The 22,108-nt window shown below is 46.0% G+C and overlaps 1 protein-coding gene across 1 annotated transcript; it reads right to left on the reverse strand.

Annotated features, from left to right (window-relative positions):
* Positions 1-1,262: 1,262 nt before the first annotated feature.
* Saysd1 (SAYSVFN motif domain containing 1) lies at positions 1,263-8,595 on the reverse strand. Its single transcript, XM_052733476.1, has 2 exons — positions 7,377-8,595; positions 1,263-1,797 (listed from the first exon to the last, which is right to left on the reverse strand). The coding sequence occupies exons 1-2, from the start codon at positions 7,797-7,799 to the stop codon at positions 1,471-1,473; spliced, it is 750 nt and encodes a 249-aa protein (XP_052589436.1). The 5' UTR covers positions 7,800-8,595; the 3' UTR covers positions 1,263-1,470.
* Between the last annotated feature and the right edge of the window lie 13,513 nt (positions 8,596-22,108).

Raw genomic sequence — 22,108 nt, forward strand, 5'->3', positions numbered from 1 at the left:
AGCCTAGGAGACCAGTCTCCTCCCTGCTGACAAGTTTAGCTCCTCCATGTTGACTGGGGGAGCCCAGAGCCCAGCACCAGCCTGGGAAGGTCATGTGCTCTAGAGGTAAGGGCATAAATGGGAAAGGGTATGAATGACAAGGGGCACTCCCCACTACAGCCTGGGAGAGCCTCAAACCCTGAATTCTCCTACATAAAACCTCATAAGCGCATACATGAACCCAACTCCTAAAGAAGGAAACAGAAGCAAGCACAGGGCACTGTGTTAATAGGATGCTCTCGAGTTTGAGCTTAAAGACGAAAGAACGGGAGGCCCTTCACAAGCACCTGGGAATCTCTCGGTTCCTGATATATAGGCACAGAAATTCAACAGTCAAATTTGTACTTTCTGTGTTCCCAGAATGTTCTGAAATGAAAACTGAGGAAGTAAAGTGCCTTTAGTTATAGTCTCTGGGAGCTTCCTTGTTTTAAAGTTGCCTGTGCTAATAAAGATGAACAGCTGGAAAATAACAAGCCTGTGGCCCTTCTAAAACAACTCTTTGCTTAGATGCCATCCTCCTCAGGTCTGCTTCCTATTGTACATTTCCAATTGATGTTGGGAGCTGCAGTGCACTGAAGCCCTCAAGCCAGGGAGGTAGAGAGGAGGCAGGTGTTCAGTGGCACGAGTGGGGTCCCAGAGTCACATTTAACAGGACTAAAGGAGTCTTCTGATGAAAGATGTGATGGGGAGTGTTGGGACCTGCTTATGGAAAGTATCCTAAAGACATTTCATATTTCAATAGCATTGATGGCTGAAAAGAAGAAATGCAAGACACAAACAAACTTCTGAAAACTTGCAACTTAAAGCTTTTGGAAAAATAATTCTGTAAATTTTCTTGAAGGGCTAGAGAGATGGCTCAGTGATTAAGAGCATTTATTGTTTTTGCAGAGAACCTAGGTTCAGTTCCCAGTACCTGTATGGTGGCTTAAAACCATCCATAATTCAAGTTCCAGAGGATCTGATGCCCTCTTTTGACCTCTGAGGGTACCAGGCACATTCAGGCAAAACACTCACATTTAAAAAGAAAAAGACCGAGACCAGTCCCCCTGGCTGGCCTGGAATATGGCTAAGTAAATATTTAAATATCTTAAAAGAGCATTTGGGTGTTATACAGAGCCCCAGTGTGCCTACTCATCCATCAAATCACTGGGTAAACCAGAGGACCGCACAGTGCATCTGTATCATGCCACTATCACCACCCTCCAATAATGAGACAAACCAGCCTCCTTCTTCCATGGCTTTTATAAACTGCACCAGCCCCACAGTGAATGTCTTTTAGAAAATTTCACCGAAATCAAAGAGGAGTCCAAAAACAAAATGCAGCAGATGAGGGGAAAGTGGAGGATGCGGAGGTCACAAGGCCACCCTGTAAGCTGTCCTCTGTCCTCTAGAGTCCATGCTCAAGGCTAGGAGGACCAGCTGAGGTGGGTCCTACCTCCCCCGTGGGGGCCTGAGCTGTAACTCGCGCTCCAGCTGCTCTGCAGTCAGGGTGCCCTGGATGGCTTCACAGCCGGGGTTGAACACAGAGTAGGCGCTCTTCTCCCCTTCTTTCTTCTCTCCGGGACCCCGAGTCCCTACGTACATCCAATAGAACATAGACAGGACAAAGTACGCCAGGCCAAATTCCAGTTCCACAAACAGACCCAGCAGGACCAACCAGAGGAGAACCTTCAAGAAGGTGATGTTGGTCAGGAGAGACTGGTGCCGGGGTGAAGGCAGAGGGACCGCTGTGCTCTGTGGGGGCTGCTGGGCTGCTTCCTAGGACACAGAAGCAAACAGAAGTAAGAACGGGAGAGTAATGGAGCTGAGAGGATCCAATTAACTGGAAAAGGCAGAACTTACTGCTCTAGGAAGGCTGCTGGCTCACTGAGTTCTATTTGTTGCCTTCCTCTCTAAAGCAATCATTGCCAGAGAGCTTAGGCACCCTGGTCCAAACAAATCAACACTAATGGGTACCCAGCAAGATGTGACCCCACAAAAACCTGACAGCATTGAGATGGGACCCATGGGAACCACTTCTTCAGATTAGCTGGCTGCTAACAAACCTACTTTGTGCCCCCACAGAACCTGACCAGTAATTGATAATGCAGCAGCTGCAGTACTTATCTCCCAGGGACAGTCAACACACTTTTGCAGATTTGATTAGACGGGTTGAAATATCCAGGGTGACTCGGTTCTAAAATGGAGACCATACCCAAAACAGAAAACAAAAATCCCTTTCACGTGTTTAAACCAACCATGATGGCCATTATGGCCATTACCATCCTACACCACACTATCCTATCCAGGTCCTCATCGCTCATTCCCAGGCCTGAGAAGCATCTTCTAAGCAGACTCCTTTCCTCCTATCTCTCTCCAGTCCCCAAGCCAGCCTGTGTACAACTGCTCGATGAGTTCTCAAGATCACCGTCATCCTGCAGCCCACACATCTGCAGGAAAATCCTACTGCCTGCACGTTAAACTTCAGGGTTCTTAGGTGGGAAGACCCAGAGCCAGATGCTGAGGGAAGCCCCTGGGGTGTAGATGGCTCTAGGAGCTTTGCCTCCACTATTTTCTAAGTTTTTGAGAGTCTCTTTTTGATACATAGCAAGAAATGGGTTTTATACTACAGCCCAGTCCACGGGTGCAATGGTAATCAACGTCAGCACTATCTGCCTGGAAAAACATTCTTGCACTCCAAATTATTCTTCAACAACTCTTAAAGGGAACAAGAGCCTATGCTGATTTTACCATCCATGAATGGGTCATGACTTGCATCTTGAAAACCTGTTTATTTAATTAAGTGCTCCAGAGGGGATGGTAGGGAAAAGGTGTGAGACAGAAAGAGTTAATGGAACAAACTGTTAAAGGGGACAAACCCAGGAGCACATGTGCAAAGTCCTGTGACTGATGAGAACTGTGTCTAGTGCTCATTCAGTTTGCCTTGTCAACAACCGCAATGTGGTTGTACGGTACTCAGGCATGGCTCAGGGAACACATCTCCATGCCCCCAGGAGCAAGCTGCTTCCTACCTGAGGGCCCTTTGCAGAGGGAGACAAAGGCAAAGAGACAAACCGAAAGTGAGATTGGGGGTGGGGCACACCAGATGATGACATCAGGTGTCAATTCAATGGCTTCCCACGTTTATTTTTGACACAGGGTCTCTCACTGAACCTGAATATCACCAATTAGGATAGACCGGCCGGCCAGAGAACTCCGGAGACTCTCCTGTCTCTGCCTTCTCAGTGCTAAGACTACAATGCACCGAGCTGAGCTTTATTATGTGGGTGCGGGGACTGCACGGTCCTCATGCTTGCACGAGCTAGCTCCTGAGCTCCAGAAAGAACATTTGAGCAGTAGGGTCCTCTGAACCAGGACTGGGAGGTCAGGAGTTGCAGACCAGGATGGAGAATGAACCCCCAGGGCTGAACTGCTGAACTAGGGGCTTTCTAGGATAGGGCCAGAGAAGGGAGCAAGTTTCCAAGGGATTCAACAGTTACACGCCTTTTAACCACAACATAACAGGACCTTATCATTTGGGGGACTACTTTCCTCCAAGACAACTTGGGCAGAGGGAGATGAAAGGCATGGATATTTTCCAAAGACTACCGAAAGGAAGCTACGACAAAACAGAAGGCTAAAGAAATCTCCAGTGGCCCGGTGAACACCACAATTACTAGGGAGCGATGGGCTGCGACTTAGAACATTGCAATGAGAATTTTATACCAGGGCAAACCCAGGAAGGGTAATAGTCAGTGAAAATGAACCTAAAGCCGAGTCCCTTAAGAAAGGCAGATTAGTGCCAGTCCACCCCAGCGTTTGCTTTCATCAATTTCCGTGTTTTTAATGAAGGAGGCTTTCTCTTGAGTTGAGTTTCTCTAGGCTCAACTCAGTGATTTCATATTCCTTCAGAAATGAGACACCCAGTCAAGAGTGCTTTGTGTGGGTCGGACGTTGCCTTTAAACTGGAGCAGGGGAGAGGAGTGGAAGAGAGGAGGAGAGATGCATTCTCAAGCCTGTTTACTGAGGCCTAATCGACAGTTTTCCATAGACAACTGAGCTGTACAAACTGCACCAAAGGAGATGGACGGTCGAGTGGCTGAGTGGGAAACCTGAATACTGTAGAGAGAATATGGAGTCAAAACTGAGCAGTCATATACTATTAAAGGAATTAAACTATTCCTTAAACTAGATACAGTTGTTGGGGGCACTAGAGAAGCCATGAATATTAAACATGCAGGGGCATCTCCTCACTGGAGGAAATAAATACGGTCATCCCATCCAGAAAGCTGGGAGTATTGTTAACTACCTGGTGACTTTCTGCTACTTGGAGAGACAGACCTCATCTAAAAATCCCCAGAACGATTATCTCAGACTCTCCCTCCCTAGAACCTTTATCTTTAGCTTCCAGTTAAAAGAACCCATCCTTAGGGGAGGTGTCACATGTACTTTATAGCCTGCTGACCTCTATGGTATCTCAATTAGAGACCACCCAGGTCCTAGGCTCTTAAGCTAGAGAACCCATCTTCATGGTCACATGTACTTTGTAAAGGAGTTTTTATGTAGTCACACCTTAAGCTTTACTGTGTACCTGGAATTGGAATGATTGTTGCCTGGAAACCTATCTCCAAATTCTATTGTGTTTAAATATGCCTACAATAAACCACCTGGCATCAGATTTCCCAAAATGTGATCCATGTTGATAGAGTCAATCGGAACAGTTTTCATTCTCATCTTCTCAAGGTCATCTACCTTCCTGCCATGACACCTGAGGGACCCCCCTCATGCAATAACAGATCAACTTGAAATTTGGGGGTGGTTTCCAGACAGGGTTTCTCTATGTAGCCCTGGTGTCCTGGAACTGGCTCTGTAGACCAGGCTAGCCTTGAACTCACAGAGATCTGCCTGCCTCTGCCTCCCCAGTGCTGAGATTAAAGGTGTGTGTCACCACCACCCAGATAGGAAATAATTTTAATGTGAGCAAGATAAGATAAGCTGTTTCTGGTATAATGTGAATTGGGGGTGGAGTGGAGCCTTTGTTTTTGACATGGTGTCTTGCTTACACAGCCCAGACCAGCTTCAAGTTAACAATCCTTGGCATTCTGGCCCGCCCCTTGGGGACCCACCCTGCATCCTGATGTAAAGCCTCCTTTAAGGAAAAACCTCTTCCTTCCTCTTCCCCTTCCTCCCTTTCTTGCCATGAGGTGTGCACACCTCGGCTTTCCCTCTTTTCCTCCCTTTCTATCTATCTATCTATCTATCATCTATCTATCTATCTATCTATCATCTATCTATCATCTATCTATAATAAACTCTCTACATGGATGCTGTGTCTGCATGGTATGAGTGAATTTCCACCACATCACACCACTGCCCGCTGTGTGTGCGCTGTGTGTGTGTGTGTGCTGTTGTCTGTCCTTCACCCACCTTGGCCCTACCTGCCAAGGCCTCCCGTGTGACAACGTATCATTACAGTCCTCCTGCCTCAGACTCCTGAGTGTTATGATTACAGGCATGTACTGCTACTCTACCATTTTGGTTTTTTTTGGGGGGGGTGGTCCTGAAGATAGAACCTAGGGCCTTAAACATGTTAGTCAAGGGCTCTACTACTGATTTATATTCCTGTGTTTATTTATTCATTTATTCATCCTTTTTGGCAGTGCTGGAAGTCAAACCTAGTACGTCATGCATGTAAAAGAAGCATTCTACCACTGAGCTACAACTCCAGCTCTTAAACTTTTAAAAAAAATTCTGAGACAGGGTCAAAGTCAGGCCTTGAACTTGCAATCCCCTGCCTCGGTCTCCTAAGTAGCTAGGATTACAGGCCTTCACTATTAAAGAAAATCCCCGATCCCAAACCAGGGCCATAAAACAGGCCAAGACCTCAAAACACCTGCCACTCATGGAATTTAGGAAAGCAGCCCACCCCCATAACATGCACTGGGACCCAGAGATCTCACCCTGAGCCCAGAGGTTGTACAAGCAAACTGATTCTTAAAATTTAAAAAAGCAGTTTATCCAGAAACTGGCAAAGCCAGGCTCCCCCGGCCCCTTCCTTGGCATTCCATGGCAGGTTCCCCTGTACCCTCAGACACTGAGCTGCAGAGTTCAGGTGTGCCAACTTCTTAGACCACTAAAAGTTTGCTCTCACTGTTCAGAGGCCAAACTGGGTCTACTCTGCCATTTCCTGGGCTGACTTCTTGCAGCTGCCAGATCCAGCCGTATGTATGTATGTATGTATGTATCTGGCTCTTTTTATGCTTACAAGAAGCTAAAGTCTTGTGACTACTGAAAAGGATAGTGTGTTGGTTAGTTTCTTGTCAACTTGACCCAAACTAGAGTCTTTTGGGAAGAAGGAATCTCAATTGAGAAATGAGATTGCCTGCAGGCAAGTCTACATCCTGTAAGCTAAAGTAAGCCCTTTCCTCCCCAGGTGGCTTTTGGTTATGGCGTTTATCACAGTAACAGAAACCAAGCTAGGACACAGATTTCCCCCCTGGAGCGTTTCATATTTCCACCCAGACTTTCCCATCTCACAGGCAAGCCTCCCTGCCAGGACACTCCTGAGTGAGAACTACAAGATAGCACAAAGAGATTCAAGTGGGCTATTATACTCACAATAATCACTCACAACTAAACTTGAATACCCTTCTCTAGTCCAAGAGCGGCATGCAAGCCCATGTACACCACCACAGGCAGTTACAGTAACTACACTTTGGAAAGTTTTGTAGTCAAACCCCATTTTCCCCAGGCCTGACCGACCCTGCTTAGCTTCAGAAATCAGTTGCATTCAGAGTGGTATGGCCATAGCCTCAAACTTCCTTTTCCTCCCTCCAAATTCCATTTCTAAAACACAAGCTACCTGAGACACTGGCTACCTCTACCCAAGGTGTGAATAAGGCGAGGCCTTAATCACTGCCACTTTTGATCAATAACCAATTAGACCTTTCACTCTCCACAAACTGCCACTTTAGATCAATAACCAATTAGACCTTTTACCCTCCACTAGCAGTGGACTGCAGCTGTTTCTCAAAGCCACGTGGCATCTCTACTATTGACTCGCTGTGAACAACTCATAAGAGTGAAATTGCTTCTTTCTTCGAGGTTCCAAACCTTCGCGTTCTCTTTGCAACTAGTTACTGCACAGGACCGTGTCTGGGAAGAAAAATATCAAGGCCATGTGTCACGTGCTGACACACATTGAGGAAAAGGCGGCGTTCAGCCACTGGGCAGGCGAGGAGAGAGCTCACAGGAGAAGGTAGGGCTTTGAGCGACAGAAGCCGTGGGCGTGGCTTGTGCGGAGTGGGGCGTGGCCCAGAGCGGAGGCGGAGCTTCAAGGTGCGGGCCTCTCTCCTCACCTGAACCTGGCTGGGCCGGGCCCGCGTAATGGCGGGGCTTGCTTTCCACTTCAGGAAGCGTCTCAGCCAGCCCGGGGCTGTCTCTGGGGTCGCCGCCGCCGGCTCCGCCTTCGCTGCTGAGGTCTGCTCGCCCTGGCTCGTCGTGGAGGGCTGGGCCACCAGCGCGGCCCGTTTGCGGGCCTCCCGGAACTCGGCTAGCCTCTGTTCCATGGCGCGCGCCCGCCCGCCCGCTCCCGGAGCGCGTGCTCGGGGCCCCGCCTCGGCCGCCGCCGTGCGCCTGCGCAGGTGGATCTCTGTGGCGCCTGCGCACTGCGGTCGCGCCCGGCCTGCGGGCCGGAATTTTCCCGGGGGTTGTGACGTCCTGCGGATGGCTTGTGCCTGGAGCAATTTCTCTCTTCCGACGCTCGTGGACGACGCGTCCATCGTCTCGGGCTCAACTCTGAGGACCGCGGTGGGTTCCTGGCTCTTGCTCGGGCCGCAGAACCAAGTTCTGACGTGTTTGCGCCTCACCTCGGCGCAGTAGTCCCCACCGCCCCGCCTCCGGTTCCGGGGAGAACGTGGGAGCCAGGGGTCAGCACCCCAGGGAGAAAACCATCTCAGGACGTGGGAGGCGGCCGGTGGTCTCTGGGAAGTTCCCCGCGTCAGGAAGGCAGGGTGCTTCCTACCTTCCTCCGTGAAGGGGCTGCTATACCAGCCTCGCTGAAGGTTGGGCACACCTCCGTTTGTGTATTATGTGTGTGTTATGTATTTTGCTCGCTACACTAGAGAGATGCGTGCGTGACAAGTCAGAAGTGTAAAACAAACGAACTTACTGGGGCTCAATTTAAAAACACAAATCTAGAAGAAGGGCTCAAAAGAGTGTAAGAGCCAGAGGTAGGAGGCGGCCGCATTGAGGCAGTGTCTTCTGGCCATCGTGGGACCACGGCACTCAACTCCCAGCGGCTGTGGTTGCCTGCACAAGATCAAGCTAGCCAACATTCCAGGATAGGCTCGCAAGCCCCAACCCAACTGAGGAGCTACTGATGGGTGCTACCTTCTGGGGGAGGGAGAGTCAATTTAATGTTGTGGGCTCTGGTGGGTCAACCACACCCCAGTGGGTAGCACACGAATGGGAATCTGTGGGCTATTTTTAAAAAAATAAAAAGAGGAGGAGGTGGGAGGAGATGAATGTGGGAGGAGTGGGCATGAATGTGACTAAAATACATTGTATGTGTGTGTGAACTTGTCAAAAATTAATAAAAATAAACTATGCCCATCTTAACTGTAGTCTTAGCTGTGCACTTGTGTTAACTACCACCCAGGAAAGAACGTTCCTAGAACTCTAGATGTTCTTGCTCCTTCTCCCAACTATCATTTACCGAAAAAAATACAACTTCAGATTTGACTGTTTTACAAATTTTCAAAGCTCTAAACTAAGTGCCACTTGCAGAATTGAGTCTCAAATACTTTTTGGATATTGCTGAGTTTGAGTCAAAAGGCTAGAAAATGGAGTCCCATTAGTTAACCAATGTTTGTCTAGGGCTATGTGTTGAGTACTGTACCAAGCATTAAGTAAGATTTAGGGCTGGAGGTGGGGGAGGGGGTGTTGTATTACAAGCCATTCTAATTGGAAAGATGAGCCACAGACAAATAAACCATTTCATCTTTAATGTCATGTCAAATACTGACAAGCGCTCTGAAGCAAAGCAAAGCTAGTAACAGGGACAGTGCAGCCTTGACCAGTGATCAAGAACTTCGGAAAGAGGCTGCCATCTAAGCAGAGGCTAAATGAGATGAGTGGCTGAGGCATGTAGCTGTCTGGTCAAGAGTGCTTCAGTCCACAGAGGTGATCTCCATGAGTAAACTGGGGATGGGGGGACAATAGAGGAGAGGAGATGAGAACACAAGGGAATGGGATGGTTGAGCTGGGGCAGGGACGGAGTGGGAGAGCAATGAACGAGATATCTTGATAGAAGGAGACATTATGGGGTTAGGGAGAAACCTAGTGCTAGGGAAATTCCCAAGAATCTGTAAGGACGACCCCAGATTGAACTGCTAGCAACAGTGGTGAGGGTGCCTGAACTGGCCTACCCTGGTAATCAGATTGGTGACTACCCTAACTGTCATCATGGAGCCTTCATCCAGAAATTGATGGAACCAAGCACCAGGCCAAGCTCCGGGAGTCTAGTCGAAGAGAGGAAAGAGGGACTATATGACCAAGGGGAGTCAAGATCATGATGGGGAAAACTACAGAGACATCTGAACCAAGCTCAAAGGAACTCACGAACTGTAGACTGACAGCGGTGGAAGCTGCATGGGACTGGACTAGACCCTCTGAGAACAGGAGACAGTTGTGGAGCTGGGTCTGTTTGAGGGGCCCCTGGCAGTGAAGAAGAAACATCCAGTTAAGGGTTCTGAGACCACAGCTAGTGTGCTTGACCTCACAGAACCTTGAAACCCAGTATGACTATAACAGGGGGAGAAAGGGGGAGTGTCTAGTCTGCCACTTGGTTTGGTTTGGTCTGTTGTGTAGTGGGTAGCTGTTCCAGCTTTGACCTGGAAGTACTACCCCTAGTGAGGCTTCTGGTAACTGCCACACCTACCTCTGACTTGCCCCTGGGTGGGGCTGAGACCAGAGCCCTTAAGACCTGAGATCCAGATGTGCCAGGATCCTCGTGATCCTGGATGCTGGATGGCAGACCGAGTCAGAGTTCTCCAGAGAACACCACTGGACTGCACCTCACCTCTCCCAGATCCTGTAACCAACCCCTCTACTGGCTGTAAGTTACCCCAAATTAAACCTTTTTAACTTCATGGAGTTGCCTTGTTAAATCCCCGCATTACTGTTGGCTAGGATCTCAGTCTAAACAAATTGCCTTCAATATTATTTTCCATTTCTACTCATTACTAACCTGGACAACCAGGTGAATGATACTGGGGGCCCCTCCTTTTCTGGAGGAAGACCAGCAGAAGGATAATGGAATAAGCATTGAAAGTTTTGGCTATGGGTCTGGGATGCCTGTTGCATACCCAGATGAAGGCTATTGGGTAGTGAAACTGAATTTAGGAAGAAATAATAAATGGAGACCTGTAATGGGAACAATCGGCTGTGTGTGATATTTAAGCACTGAGGCCAAAATCAACTAGATGACAACTGTGCACTACTGTGGGATGTCTTTCTATATGCTGTGAATATGTGTTCCTCTGATTGGTTGATAGATAAAGCCAGTTGGCCTATGGCAGGGCAGGATGAAGCCAGGTGGGAAAATCCAAGGGAGATAGACAGAAAGAGAAAGGAGAGGCAGAGAGATGCCAGCCTGCTGCCCAAGGAACAGCATGCCCCAGACCAGGAAGCCACAGAACACGTGGCAAAACATAGATTAATAGAAATGAGTTAATTTAAGTTATAAGAGCTAGCTAGCAAGAAGCCTACCCTATGTGATGAAATTGGTAATTAACATAAGCCTGAGTCATTATTTTATAAGTGGCTGTGGGACTGAGGGCTGGGCGGGCCAGAGAAACCTTCCATCTACAAATGGTGCCCAGGACACAGGAAAACTTCCAGCTACAATGCACCACAAATTTATGTGGAGACCGAGTTGTGAGTGAATTGGAGATGGTAAGATAGGGAAAAATAGTTGGTTTTGTTTTGGTTTTAGATGTTAAACTATGGGTGTGTATTGTCTGTGTATGTGAGTGCAGTTGCTTGTGGAGACCAGAAGAGGGTGTTACGAGTAGCTGGATGTGGGTTCTAGGAACTGAACTCCAGTAAGAGCAGTAAGCACTCTTAACTGCTGAGCCTTCTCTCCAAGCCCCAAAGTGCAGTTTCTGTGCCACTGACATCTTGAGAAGCCATGAGAAATTTCTCACCTATCAGAAGCAGTAGGTCTGCTTCCCCCTAGAGTCTGCAAGTCTTTTTTAGTCTTTGTATTTGGTCACTTGACACTAAAACCTTGGAGCTGTGTTTATGGTCCACATCTAGAAGGCATATAGAATTAATAAATGGCCACTCAACAGACTGTTGTAATCAGTGTCCTTGATAGGAAGTGTGGTGCCTTCAAAGGATTACATGAGGAGGGTTAATTAGGAAGGTGTGGCAGAATTAGGGAACCAATAAGGTATGGTTCAGAGGATATCTTGCCAGCATCCGGAGCTGGAACAAGAGGAGACAAGGTTGCCTGTGATGGAGCACAGAGTAGGGAGGAAAGAGTGGGAACAGGACCAGCTGAGGCAAACGGGGACTTTGCAGGCGAGTGCTGGCTTCCTCCCTGTTCTGTCTTGATTGGTGACCTGTTCTCCATCTGCTGTGCCTTTCCATATTATGGATTTGTTTCAGTGCTTTGTAAACTTCTTTTTTTTTAACACGAATCTTAAAAGATCTTATTAATAAAAACAAACCCGGAGGCAGATATTGGGGTAAATTCTGAAAGATCAGAGAAGCAGAACAAGCCACATCCAACCTCACCTTGCCAATTTCTCAGCTGATCCTGTTTCCGCAGACTGAAAGCCTCTGAATCCTCATCCAAATGGATCTTTTAGGAAAGCCTAAAAGCTTAAAAAGGCCTGTAAACTTCTTTAAGTCCTTTCTGGAAGAGGTTAAAAGATGAGACAAACGGTAAGATGAAAGAGATGATCATGAAGCAGGACTCCTGCCCAGCCAACTTCACTTCCTCTCCAGAGAGCCTGTGGGATGGGGTGCCCAGGAGGGGGCTCAGGGGTTAAGAGCACTGCCTGCTCTTGTACAGGACTGGAGGCTGAATCTTGCCATCCTCATCACGCTGCTCACAGCCACCTGTAACTCCAGCCCCAGGGAATCCAATGCCCTCCTCTTGTCTCCTTGGGTACCCATATGAACATGCACATACACAGTCACGCACGTAGACATAATTAAAAATAATAAAATGAATCTTTAAAGAGAAAGGGGATTGTGTGAGAATAAGTGTCTCCTGGAGGGCTGGAGAGATGGCTCTGAGGTTTAGAACACTCGTTACTCCTACAAAGGACCTGGGTTTGATTCCCAGCTCCTACACATTACACAACCATCTGTAACTCCAGTTCCAGGGAAGCCCAGCATCCTCTTCTGACTTTCTCAGGCACCAGGCATACATATGGTACATGTACACACGTGTAAGCAAACAATCATAAAATAAACTATTACATTTTTTTAAAAAAAAGAAGTATCCGCTAAAATGCATTTAATGTGTGATTTTCATGAATTTACTTTCCCTTGGGAAACAGGAGTGAGTGGGTCTCACTACTGTCACCTAGTCACTGAAGCCAGGACTGATAAATTTCCTACAGTACATAGAACCAGCCTGGACAGCAAAGAAGTATTTGGTCCAATATGATAATTGTTCCAGGGTTGAAAACCCATTTAAGCAGAGAGAGTGATAGTTTCTTGAAGCTGGGCCTAAAAAGAAATGTGTGTGTATGTGTGTACTGTGTATACATGTGTATGTGTGTGTATATATACACATATATATACATATGTGTGTGCCCATAGTGAACTTGTACAGATATCTTTCTTGTCATTATTGTCTAAATAAAAGATAAAATGTAGCTGAAAATAAAAAAAGAGTAACTACCTCATGCAATCCTATGTCCAGTGTCACAAACTACGCCACATTCAAGTTGAAAGACAAAGTCTACCTTTAATGGGATGAACTACAAAGAATGTGTAAATGTCTGTTATCTGCCACAAAAAGATGCTTTGGAGTAGGCCAAGAAAAGCTGGATTTAATTTTACTATACTCTGTACATACAAAATCTCATATATGCATATGTGTATATATGTAAGTCATAAAGAATAATATACCCACGTGACCTGTGGCCCTGTGGTATGTTTTGAATGTGGGCTACAGTTATATACTCACTTTGTATCCATACCATTATAATTTGTGTGTACTTCTCCAGTCTTTTGTTTTTAGGTTTATTTTTATTTTTAATTATGTGTATGTGAGTGGATCTGTGTGTGTAAGTTTATGTATGTATGAGTACAGGCACCTATAGAGGCCAGAATCCCCCAGATCCCCAAGAACTGGAGTTACATTGTAAGCTGCCTGATGTGGGTGCCGGAAACTGAACCCATATCTTCTGCAAGGGTAGTATATGCTCTTAACTGCTGAGCCATCATCCAGCCCCTGCCTCTCCATTTTTTTTTAAAGCTTAAATCCAAGTCTTGAAAGTTGCTTTGTATCCAAGGATATCCAAGCAGAAGCTTGAAATGAGTTCTGTTTGTAAGCAAACCCTCTTCGTACTCCACATGGCCATGAGGAGAACTTGCAACACCTAGTCAACTGGTCCAGGAATAATGAGACACAGCTGGGCCGTGGTTACTCCGCCAACCCATAGACCTTCATTTGCAAGCTGAACTGTCCAGCTGAACCCCATCCAAAATAGCTGGCCCCTGGCTTGCCCAAAATGTACAAGAATTGATATTTTATATGCTTTTTTATAGCACTGGAAGCTTGTAGTTACTGGTTGCACAGCAAAAGCTGACCAGTACAGACCCACTACTGATGAAGATGAATACTTCTTTTGAAGTCCTTTGTGGTCCTCTGTCCATTTCTGATTCTCCTTTCTCATTACTCCACTCAGTTAACTGATTTCCTGTTGTGAAATCATCTTTTTTAAAAATTGTATTTAGATTTACTTATTTTATGTATGAATTATTTTTTCTTTTCTTTTTTCCTTCGAGACAAGGTTTCTCTGTGTAGTTTTGGTGCCTGTCCTGGATCTCACTCTGTAGAACAGGCTGGCCTCGAACTCACAGAGATTCACCTGACTCTGCCTCCCGAGTGCTGGGATTAAAGGTGTGCACCACCACCGCCCAGCATGTATGAATGTTTTGCCTGCATATATGCCTGTGCACCACATGCATTCCTGGCGCCCACAGAAGAGGGCTTTAGATCACCTGGAACCTAAATTACAGATGGTTTTAAGTCACCACGTGGGTGCTTGGAATCGAACCTGGGTCATCTGCAAGAGCAGCAAGTCCTTTTAACCACTGAGCCATCTCTCCAGTCCTCTTAAGCTATCTTTTTCATTCTTGGAATAAACTCAGTCACTTTATGAAATTCAAAGCTGGGTTCAGTGCAATCATTTTTTAGGAATTTTGTTTCTATGTCCCTTAATAAACTATTCCTGTAATTTTCATGTACTTTGCTTTAAAAGAATTGGATTTTAAGATTATGCTAGCTTTATGAAATCAGCTAAAGGCTGGCTCCATTTCCCCCACCCCACTGTTTAGAACAGTTTGAATAACATTGTAGGACTTAGCAGTTGACCTAGAGTTTTCTTGAACTAGATAAGTAAACATAAGCTATAATTAAATGGGGTTGTAGCTGGCTAGCTCATCTTTACCTCCCCCAACCAAATGTCAAGAAACATGTCAACATTTTAGGAGTGTCTTGGGTGAAAATGGAAACAGAATTTATCACACATTCAAGTGGCAAGAATTGCGTAAGGATGATCTATGCTCATATCTTTAGTGTAAAAAAACTGAAATGAATTGGATTCCCTTTATTATGATTAAAGCATTGTGGAGATACTCAGAGGGAATTCTGCCTTCTTCTAGATTTGCATTTGTGTTTTTATAACTCTGTTCTTGCTCTTAATCATTGGCTTAAGAGCAGTTGTTTCTATCCAACTTGGAGTTTTTCCCTGACTACAGGCTGGATGGGATTGGGGGTACATGCTGTCAGTGTCACAGTGAGAAAGAACAGCTGTATGCCTGTGCTCTCATCACACGTGTGTGTGTGTGTGTGTGTGTGTGTGTGTGTGTGTGTGTGTGTGTGTGTGTGAACTCGGGCCCACAAGTGCCATAGCACACATATCAAGATCAAAGGACCATTTCAGATGTTGGCCCCTGCCTTCCACCTTGTTTGAGACAGGGTCTCATTGCCCCTGAATATGTCACACTCACTAACCAGGGACATCCCAAGATTCTCCTGTCTCAGCCTTCAACCTCACCATAGGGGCACCGGAGTTACAGATGTGCACAACCACCTCCATCTTTATGAGGGTTCTTGGGATCTGAACTTCAGTCCTTATGCTCGTACGGTAAGTACTTCACCTACCGAGGCATCTCTCCAGCCCTCACAACCTTTCTGCTCCCGTCCTTGCAGGCACTTCCTAAATTTTGAGCATCATGCTTGCCGTGACAGGCCATGGGACTGTCCAGCGGGGAATGGCCTAGATGATGATGTTAGCTCAGGGTGTCTCAGCTTGGTCCTTGAAAAAAAAACATTTATTTTTAGATCTCTTTATTTGTAAGACTATTATATGCACTGTGTGTATGCCTGGTGCTTGTGGAGGTAAGAAGGCATAATTCCAGCCCCTGGAACTGGAATTATGGATGGTTGTGAGCCTCCATGTGGATTCTGGGAACAGAACCCTGGTCCTCTGCAAAAGCTGTGAGTGCTCTTAGCCACTGAGCCATCTCTCCAGCCTTGGCACCTTTGAACTTATGGGCCAGCTGGGTGGGTGTCATGGAAACTGGCTGTGTTGGCCTGGTCTTGCATTGCTTGAGGGGGCGATAGCAAGGGGACCTTTGGGTTCCTTGGTTAACCTAGGTGACCTGAGCACCAGGCTAATGTGACATCTGTCTCAATTAAAAATAAAAAAGATCGGACTGGAGAGAGGGCTTAGAGGTTAAGAGCACTGACTGCTCTTCCAGAGGTCCTGAGTTCAATTCCCAGCAACCACATGGTGGCTCACAACCATCTGTAATAAGGTCTGTTGCCCTCTTCTGGTCATACATGCTGTATACATAGTAAATAAATAAATCTTTAAAAAAAATAAAAAAGACTGATGCCACTTGAGGAATGATACTCAGATTGTCCTCTGGCCACCACAAAAATTACACACACATGTGTACAAACCAGAGAGAGAGAGAGAGAGAGACAGACAGAGAGAGAGAGAGAGAGAGAGAGAGAGAGAGAGAGAGGAAACACTTCCTTATGAGATGATAAATAATGCCATAAACTACTGATGAATGTCTTATGTCTTATGAATGAAACAGAGCAGAAACTCTCCGGGCAGAAGAGGTTAGCGAAATGGGAATGGTCTATAAGACTTCAGGAAGGAGCATGGGATTTGAGTGGCCTTAGCTAAGTGGTTAAGATTAGGTAAGCAAGAGGAGGGAGAGATGGCTCAGGGGTTAAGAGCACTCACAGGTCTTGCAGAGGACCTGAGCATCCACATGACAGTGTATAACCACCTGTAACTTCAGGGCATCTGATGCCCTCTTCTGATCTCCATGGGTATTGCATACATGTGGTGCACACACATACACACATACATGCAAGTAAAACTCCCATGCACATTCAAAAATATTTTTTTTATTTATTTATTTATTTATTTATTTATTTATTTATTTATTTATTTATTTATTTATTTATTTATTTTTAGGTTTTTCGAGACAGGGTTTCTCTGTGCAGCTTTGCGCCTTTCCTGGATCTCGCTCATCTAGACCAGGCTGGCCTCGAACTCACAAAGATCCGCCTGCCTCTGCCTCCCAAGTGCTGGGATTAAAGGCATGCGCCACCACCGCCCGGCTATTTTTTTTTAATTTTTAAAAAAATTTTTTGAAAAGGAAAGAGAAGAACATGTAAGAGGATTATTTCAGTACCTGTTTTCTCCCAACTCCTGTGTCCCTGCAGGGCTGTGTGAATGATATAACCCTCTCCTCCCATCACTTTGGTGAGCTCAGGGTATGTCTACCATTCAATCCTTAACATTGCTTTGATATAGGCTTGTCCATCAGCCAGTCTCATAAAGACATTGACATAGGCACCTCCATAGTTTTAAGATAACTATTAAGAAGCTCATTGTGATGAGGGAAACCATCTAGAATGTTGGCTTTCAGTCTCTTTTCTCCTCTAGAGCCAATAAGGATGTGAGGGAGGGTACTCTGGTTCTATGGCGAGGGATCCCATGGCGTGGAGTTCCATGGTGTGGAGTTCCATGGTAACAGTTTCTACAGTGAAGTCTTCTTCCATTGTGGGGAATTCAGTGGCAGAGGGTAAGTGTTCTATGGTGAAATTCCAGGACAGAGGTCTCGTGATGACGATTCTCTGTTACCTTCCTCTTGCCGTCACACGTCTCCTTTCCTCATACAAACCGTAGCACCTAGTCTCGGCCTCACCGCTTTCTTCTACTCCTCCCCATCCTAATTCCAAACTGCAGTTTCTCTGGGACCACTGCCTGTCTGTCTGTCCACACTTTCCCCTTTAACAGGACACTTTTCCCTCACCCCCTCACCTGGCTAAGTGCCTCTCATATGACACAATAGGCTGAAACAGCTCCTTCTCTAGATGCTTCTCAGGCTCCATGTCCAAGGTCAGATTCTGTTGCTTCAAGATCTCTCAGCCCCAAGTGCTTCCTCTATGACAATTCTTTGTCACCTGCTTTTTAGTGGTTGGCTCGCTAACTGATAGGATACAGTTTCAGATTTCTGAATAGAGGCAAAGAAATAATAGTAGCTGGCATGAAATCACAGCCTATGTTTCCATCTAGGCATCGTATGAACATGTCACTGGGATTGACCCAGGCCCCTTCTGTCTTGTTGCTCTTCCATCCCAATGGTGTGGGCTGACTCAGTGTAGGTTGGCTCACAGCCACACTGGAATTCCAGCATGCCTTCACTCCAAAACTGCATTTTAGCCACTTGGTCATACTGCCGCTGTGAATGAAGCTGTCATTGCAGACTGCAGGGAGGTGAGGAGAAAAGGAGAACAGTCCTAGGTGAGATCCCTGAGTGTTGGGTAGGCAGTGGCAGGGTGTGGAAAATTGAATCTGGGTCTCACTGTGCAGGAGTTGAATGCCGAAAATACAGCTACTGACAACAGTGGCCTTCGCTGTCAGACAGTGACGTTTCTCTGACACATACTCCCTCCCAATCACTGAAGTGGGAGTCAGCTCTAAGAGTCTCTGAAGACCTTTCTTCTTACGTCAGTGAGAGACCTGGGCCAGATCTCTACCAAGGGAGGTGGAATAGAAGAGGCACTCATCAGTGAATCATCTCTAAAGCAGGTACCATGGCACTAGCCACCAGCTGAGTGGTTTCTAAGTCTACTGGTAAGCACTATTGCCTCAGCTCACTTTCCTTCCTTCTTTCCTTCCTTCCTTCCTTCCTCCTTCCTCCTCCCTCCTTTCTTCCTCTCTACCCATCTCTCCCTCCCCCTCTTCCTCTCCTCCCATCTCTGTCTCTTCCCTCTAGCTCCTCTCTCCCTCTCCTTTTTCCTTCCTTCCTCTCTCCATCTCTTTTTTTCTCCCTCTCTTTCCTTCCTCCCCCCAACCTAAGTTCTGAGGATAGTCCCAGGGATTCATGTGTTTGAACACTTGACAGTCGGCTAGTGATGCTGTTTGGGGAGGTTGAGTCCTCTGAGACTATGGCCTCACTAGCAGAAGTAGATTACTAGAGTTGGGCCTGGAAGATGATTTCCACATCTGCTTCCAATCTGAGCTCTCTGTTTCCTCATCTATCATGATGTGAACAAGCTCTAGTCAAGCCCCAGCTGCCATCTCCTGGGCAACACCTCCCATGCTGCTCCAGCCACTCAATGCCTTCCTCACTATGATAAATCATACTAAACTTCAAGCCCAGGTGAGCCTCTCCTCCCTTAGATTTCTTCTGTCAGATACATTGTCCCAATTGTAGACAAATTTCTAAATGGTCTTATTAAATAAAAACACAGAGCCAAACATAGGGGTGAAAGCCTTAGAGAGATCAGGGAATAGGGAAAGCCACCAGCCAACCTTACCTCACCAACTCTGCAGCTTCCAAAGAATATGACTTCCTGTCTACCCAGGTTTATATGCCTTGATGTTCTGACATCTGATTTGCTGTCTAGCTACATCACTTCCTCTTCCTGGCCAGCTCTGTCACTTCCTGTCTGTACAGGCCTCCAGAACTCCATGGTTAGTACTGGGATTAAAGGCATGTGTCACTACACTTGGCTCTGTTCCCTGGTGTGGCCTTGAATGTACAGAGATCATGCCTGCTAAGTGATAGGATTAAGGGCATGTGCTATCGCTTAAAATGGCTTGCTATTTCCTCTGATCTCCAGGCAAACTTTATTTATTAAAGCACAAATAAAATATCTCCACATTTCCCCTTTTTTGTCTAATAAAAATAAAAAAGTTATAACTAATATAAGAAAAAAAATAAACTTATTGTACAATAACTATATACAATATATACAAGCAATAAATACATCAACAATGTCTAGCCCATTTGCATTTGACAAATTCAGAGAAAATATTCCATTATCTATCCTACCTTGGTGAGTCCAAAATGTACCTAATTCACTTTCTATCCTAACTTATATTACCATCAGAAAACTATTTTATGATGTCTTTCAAACTTATACACTTAACACCTCTTAGTGAGTTTCTTTTCTGAATTTCGTAACAAGAAAAATTGTAACTATAACTACATAATCTTCAACTCCCTCAGAGACCCGAGAAGGAAATAATATTACCTAGTAAAACAGGAAGTGCAAACAAGTGACTTCCAAAAAAATGAGTTATGACAGAAATAGCCAGCTGCCTGAACAGTCACCCAAGGTTTCTCTGCAATGTTGGGGCATCATCTTCAGCCTACAGGCTTAGCGTATCTGACAGACTCATTTATGAAGTAGGATGTACACAAGGCCCACAGCTCGACCCCACATTCGGTGCGAGTATCACCCCACAAGTAACTAACACAGACAGGGCTTTACACGATGCCAGGCAAGCATGCTACCATTGAGTTGGTTCTCCTTGGCACTTTAACTTGAAGTGGGGGGTCATGATGGTAAGATGGCTCAGCAGGTAAAGGTGCCCAACAACCCAAGTTCAGTCACTAAGAACCACATATAGTAGGAGAAGGGAACCCTCTGACCACATTCATGGGCTAGTATGTGCACACACACACACAAAATAAAAATTTAATTTTTGAAAAGGGAAACACTATTCCGAGGCCTCTGCAGGAGCCTAGACAGAGGGGACCCACACGTGGCAAATTCTTACAGTGATTCTGACAGAGAGCTGGCTGTGACCCCATGAGAGAGAGAGAGAGAGAGAGAGAGAGAGAGAGAGAGAGAGAGAGAGACCCATCATCACCCTCCATTTACAGACCCACCAACTAAACTTTTCTAGTTGTCAGGGAGCGTCTCTGCAAACACCAGGGCCAGCAGAGTAACAGTCCTCATGAGGCAAGAAGAAAATCTGGTTCAACACAACTCAGTAGTCATTGTTAGTTCAAACTTCTAGAGTCTTCACACTGGGAAGTTTATTTTAGGCATATTTAAGCACAGCAAATTTTTGAGAAATAGTTTCCTGATGATAATTAACTCAGTCTCATGTGTACAACAAAGCTAAAACACAATTGCATTGAAACTCTTTTCAAAGTACATACAACCTCTTCCATAAAGATGGATTTTATTGACTGAGAAACAATACTCAGGATAAGGATCTAGGGAGAAGGGGGAGACAGATGTGGCCTGCCTATACAGATAGCAGAGGTCACCAGGCTATGAACTACATCCATCCCCAGCCTTCTGGGTGGAAAACAGGTTATATATCTCTTCCTTTGAAGAGATAGCCCTGCGTGTTTAACTTTCCCGGTTTCTCATAAACACAACGACCTTGTGCCCTCTGCACCCAGTGAAAGAATTTTCTCTCTTTGGATTAGAGGTAGGGTGATTCTTGTTTGATATTCTCTCTAAATTCTTATCCTCCATGTTATTGCAAAGGCCAAAAAGCTGTAAACTTTTTTCTCCAAGCTGCTCAGTGACAGATCTACTCTCTTGAAGCATAGCTGAGCACCTCAAGGCTTTACACAAACCTAACCACTGTGCATCTTGTGAAGGGATCTGGAAAGAAATCATTAGACCTTGGTTGGGCCTTGAGAGAAGTGACTTCTTCAGTTCAACCATTCATCTCCCATGACTGAGTCCACTAATTCCCTGGACAAAGCTTTCTGTCTTTAGAGGTTGCCCAGGCAGAGACTACACCCTATGGTAATAGTAGGATGCTTATTTGGTGCCTTTGTGAGCCATGTACTCTGCATACCTCATTCCCTATAAACTCCTTTGGCAAGCTGGAGATTAGTGGCTCCAGTTTATAGATAAGGAATCTGAAGGACAGAAAAGAAATATAACTGGGGCTTGTGAGACGATTCCGTGGGTAAAGATGCTTGCTGCCAAACCTGATGGCCTGAGTTCAATCCCCAGGACCCATGTGATGGAAGTAAACAATGGACTCCCTTGAGTTACCCTCTAACCTTAACACAGCAGCGATGACAAGAACACCGTCTTAGTTACTTTTCTTTGGCTGTGACAAAACACCATGGCCAAAGAAACTTATAAAAGAAAGCATTTAACTTAGGTCTCACGGTTCCAAAGGGTTAGAGTTCATGACTAGTATGTCTGGGACCACAGTGGCAGGCAGGCAGGCATGACACTGGAGCAGTAGCTGAGAGCTTGCACAGCTTTACACAAGCATGAGGCAGAGAAAGAGTACACTAACTGGGAATGGCTTGAGCTTTTGAAACCTCAAAGCCCACCCCCAGTGATATACCTCCTCTAACAGGGCCACACCTCCTCCAACAAGACCACACCTCCTCTAATAAGGTCACACCTCCTCCAACAAGGCCAGACCTCTTCTAACAAGGCCACACCTCCTCCAACAAGGCCACACCTCCTCCAACAAGGCCACACCTCCCAACCCTTCCCAAACAGTTCCACCAACTGGTGAACAAGTATTCA

Source organism: Peromyscus californicus, unplaced genomic scaffold (genome assembly GCF_007827085.1).
Source record: "Peromyscus californicus insignis strain IS unplaced genomic scaffold, ASM782708v3 Scaffold_12__1_contigs__length_115047231, whole genome shotgun sequence".
In the NCBI taxonomy this organism is placed as follows: domain Eukaryota; kingdom Metazoa; phylum Chordata; class Mammalia; order Rodentia; family Cricetidae; genus Peromyscus; species Peromyscus californicus.

Coding starts and splice junctions, on each gene's coding strand:
- Saysd1 (XM_052733476.1), bottom strand. CDS start 7,799: ATGGACGCGTCGTCCACGAGCGTCGGAAGAGAGAAATTGCTCCAGGCA. Junction 1,798..7,376: donor CCCGGCCCAGCCAGGTTCAG/GTGAGGAGAGAG, acceptor TCTGTGTCCTAG/GAAGCAGCCCAGCAGCCCCC.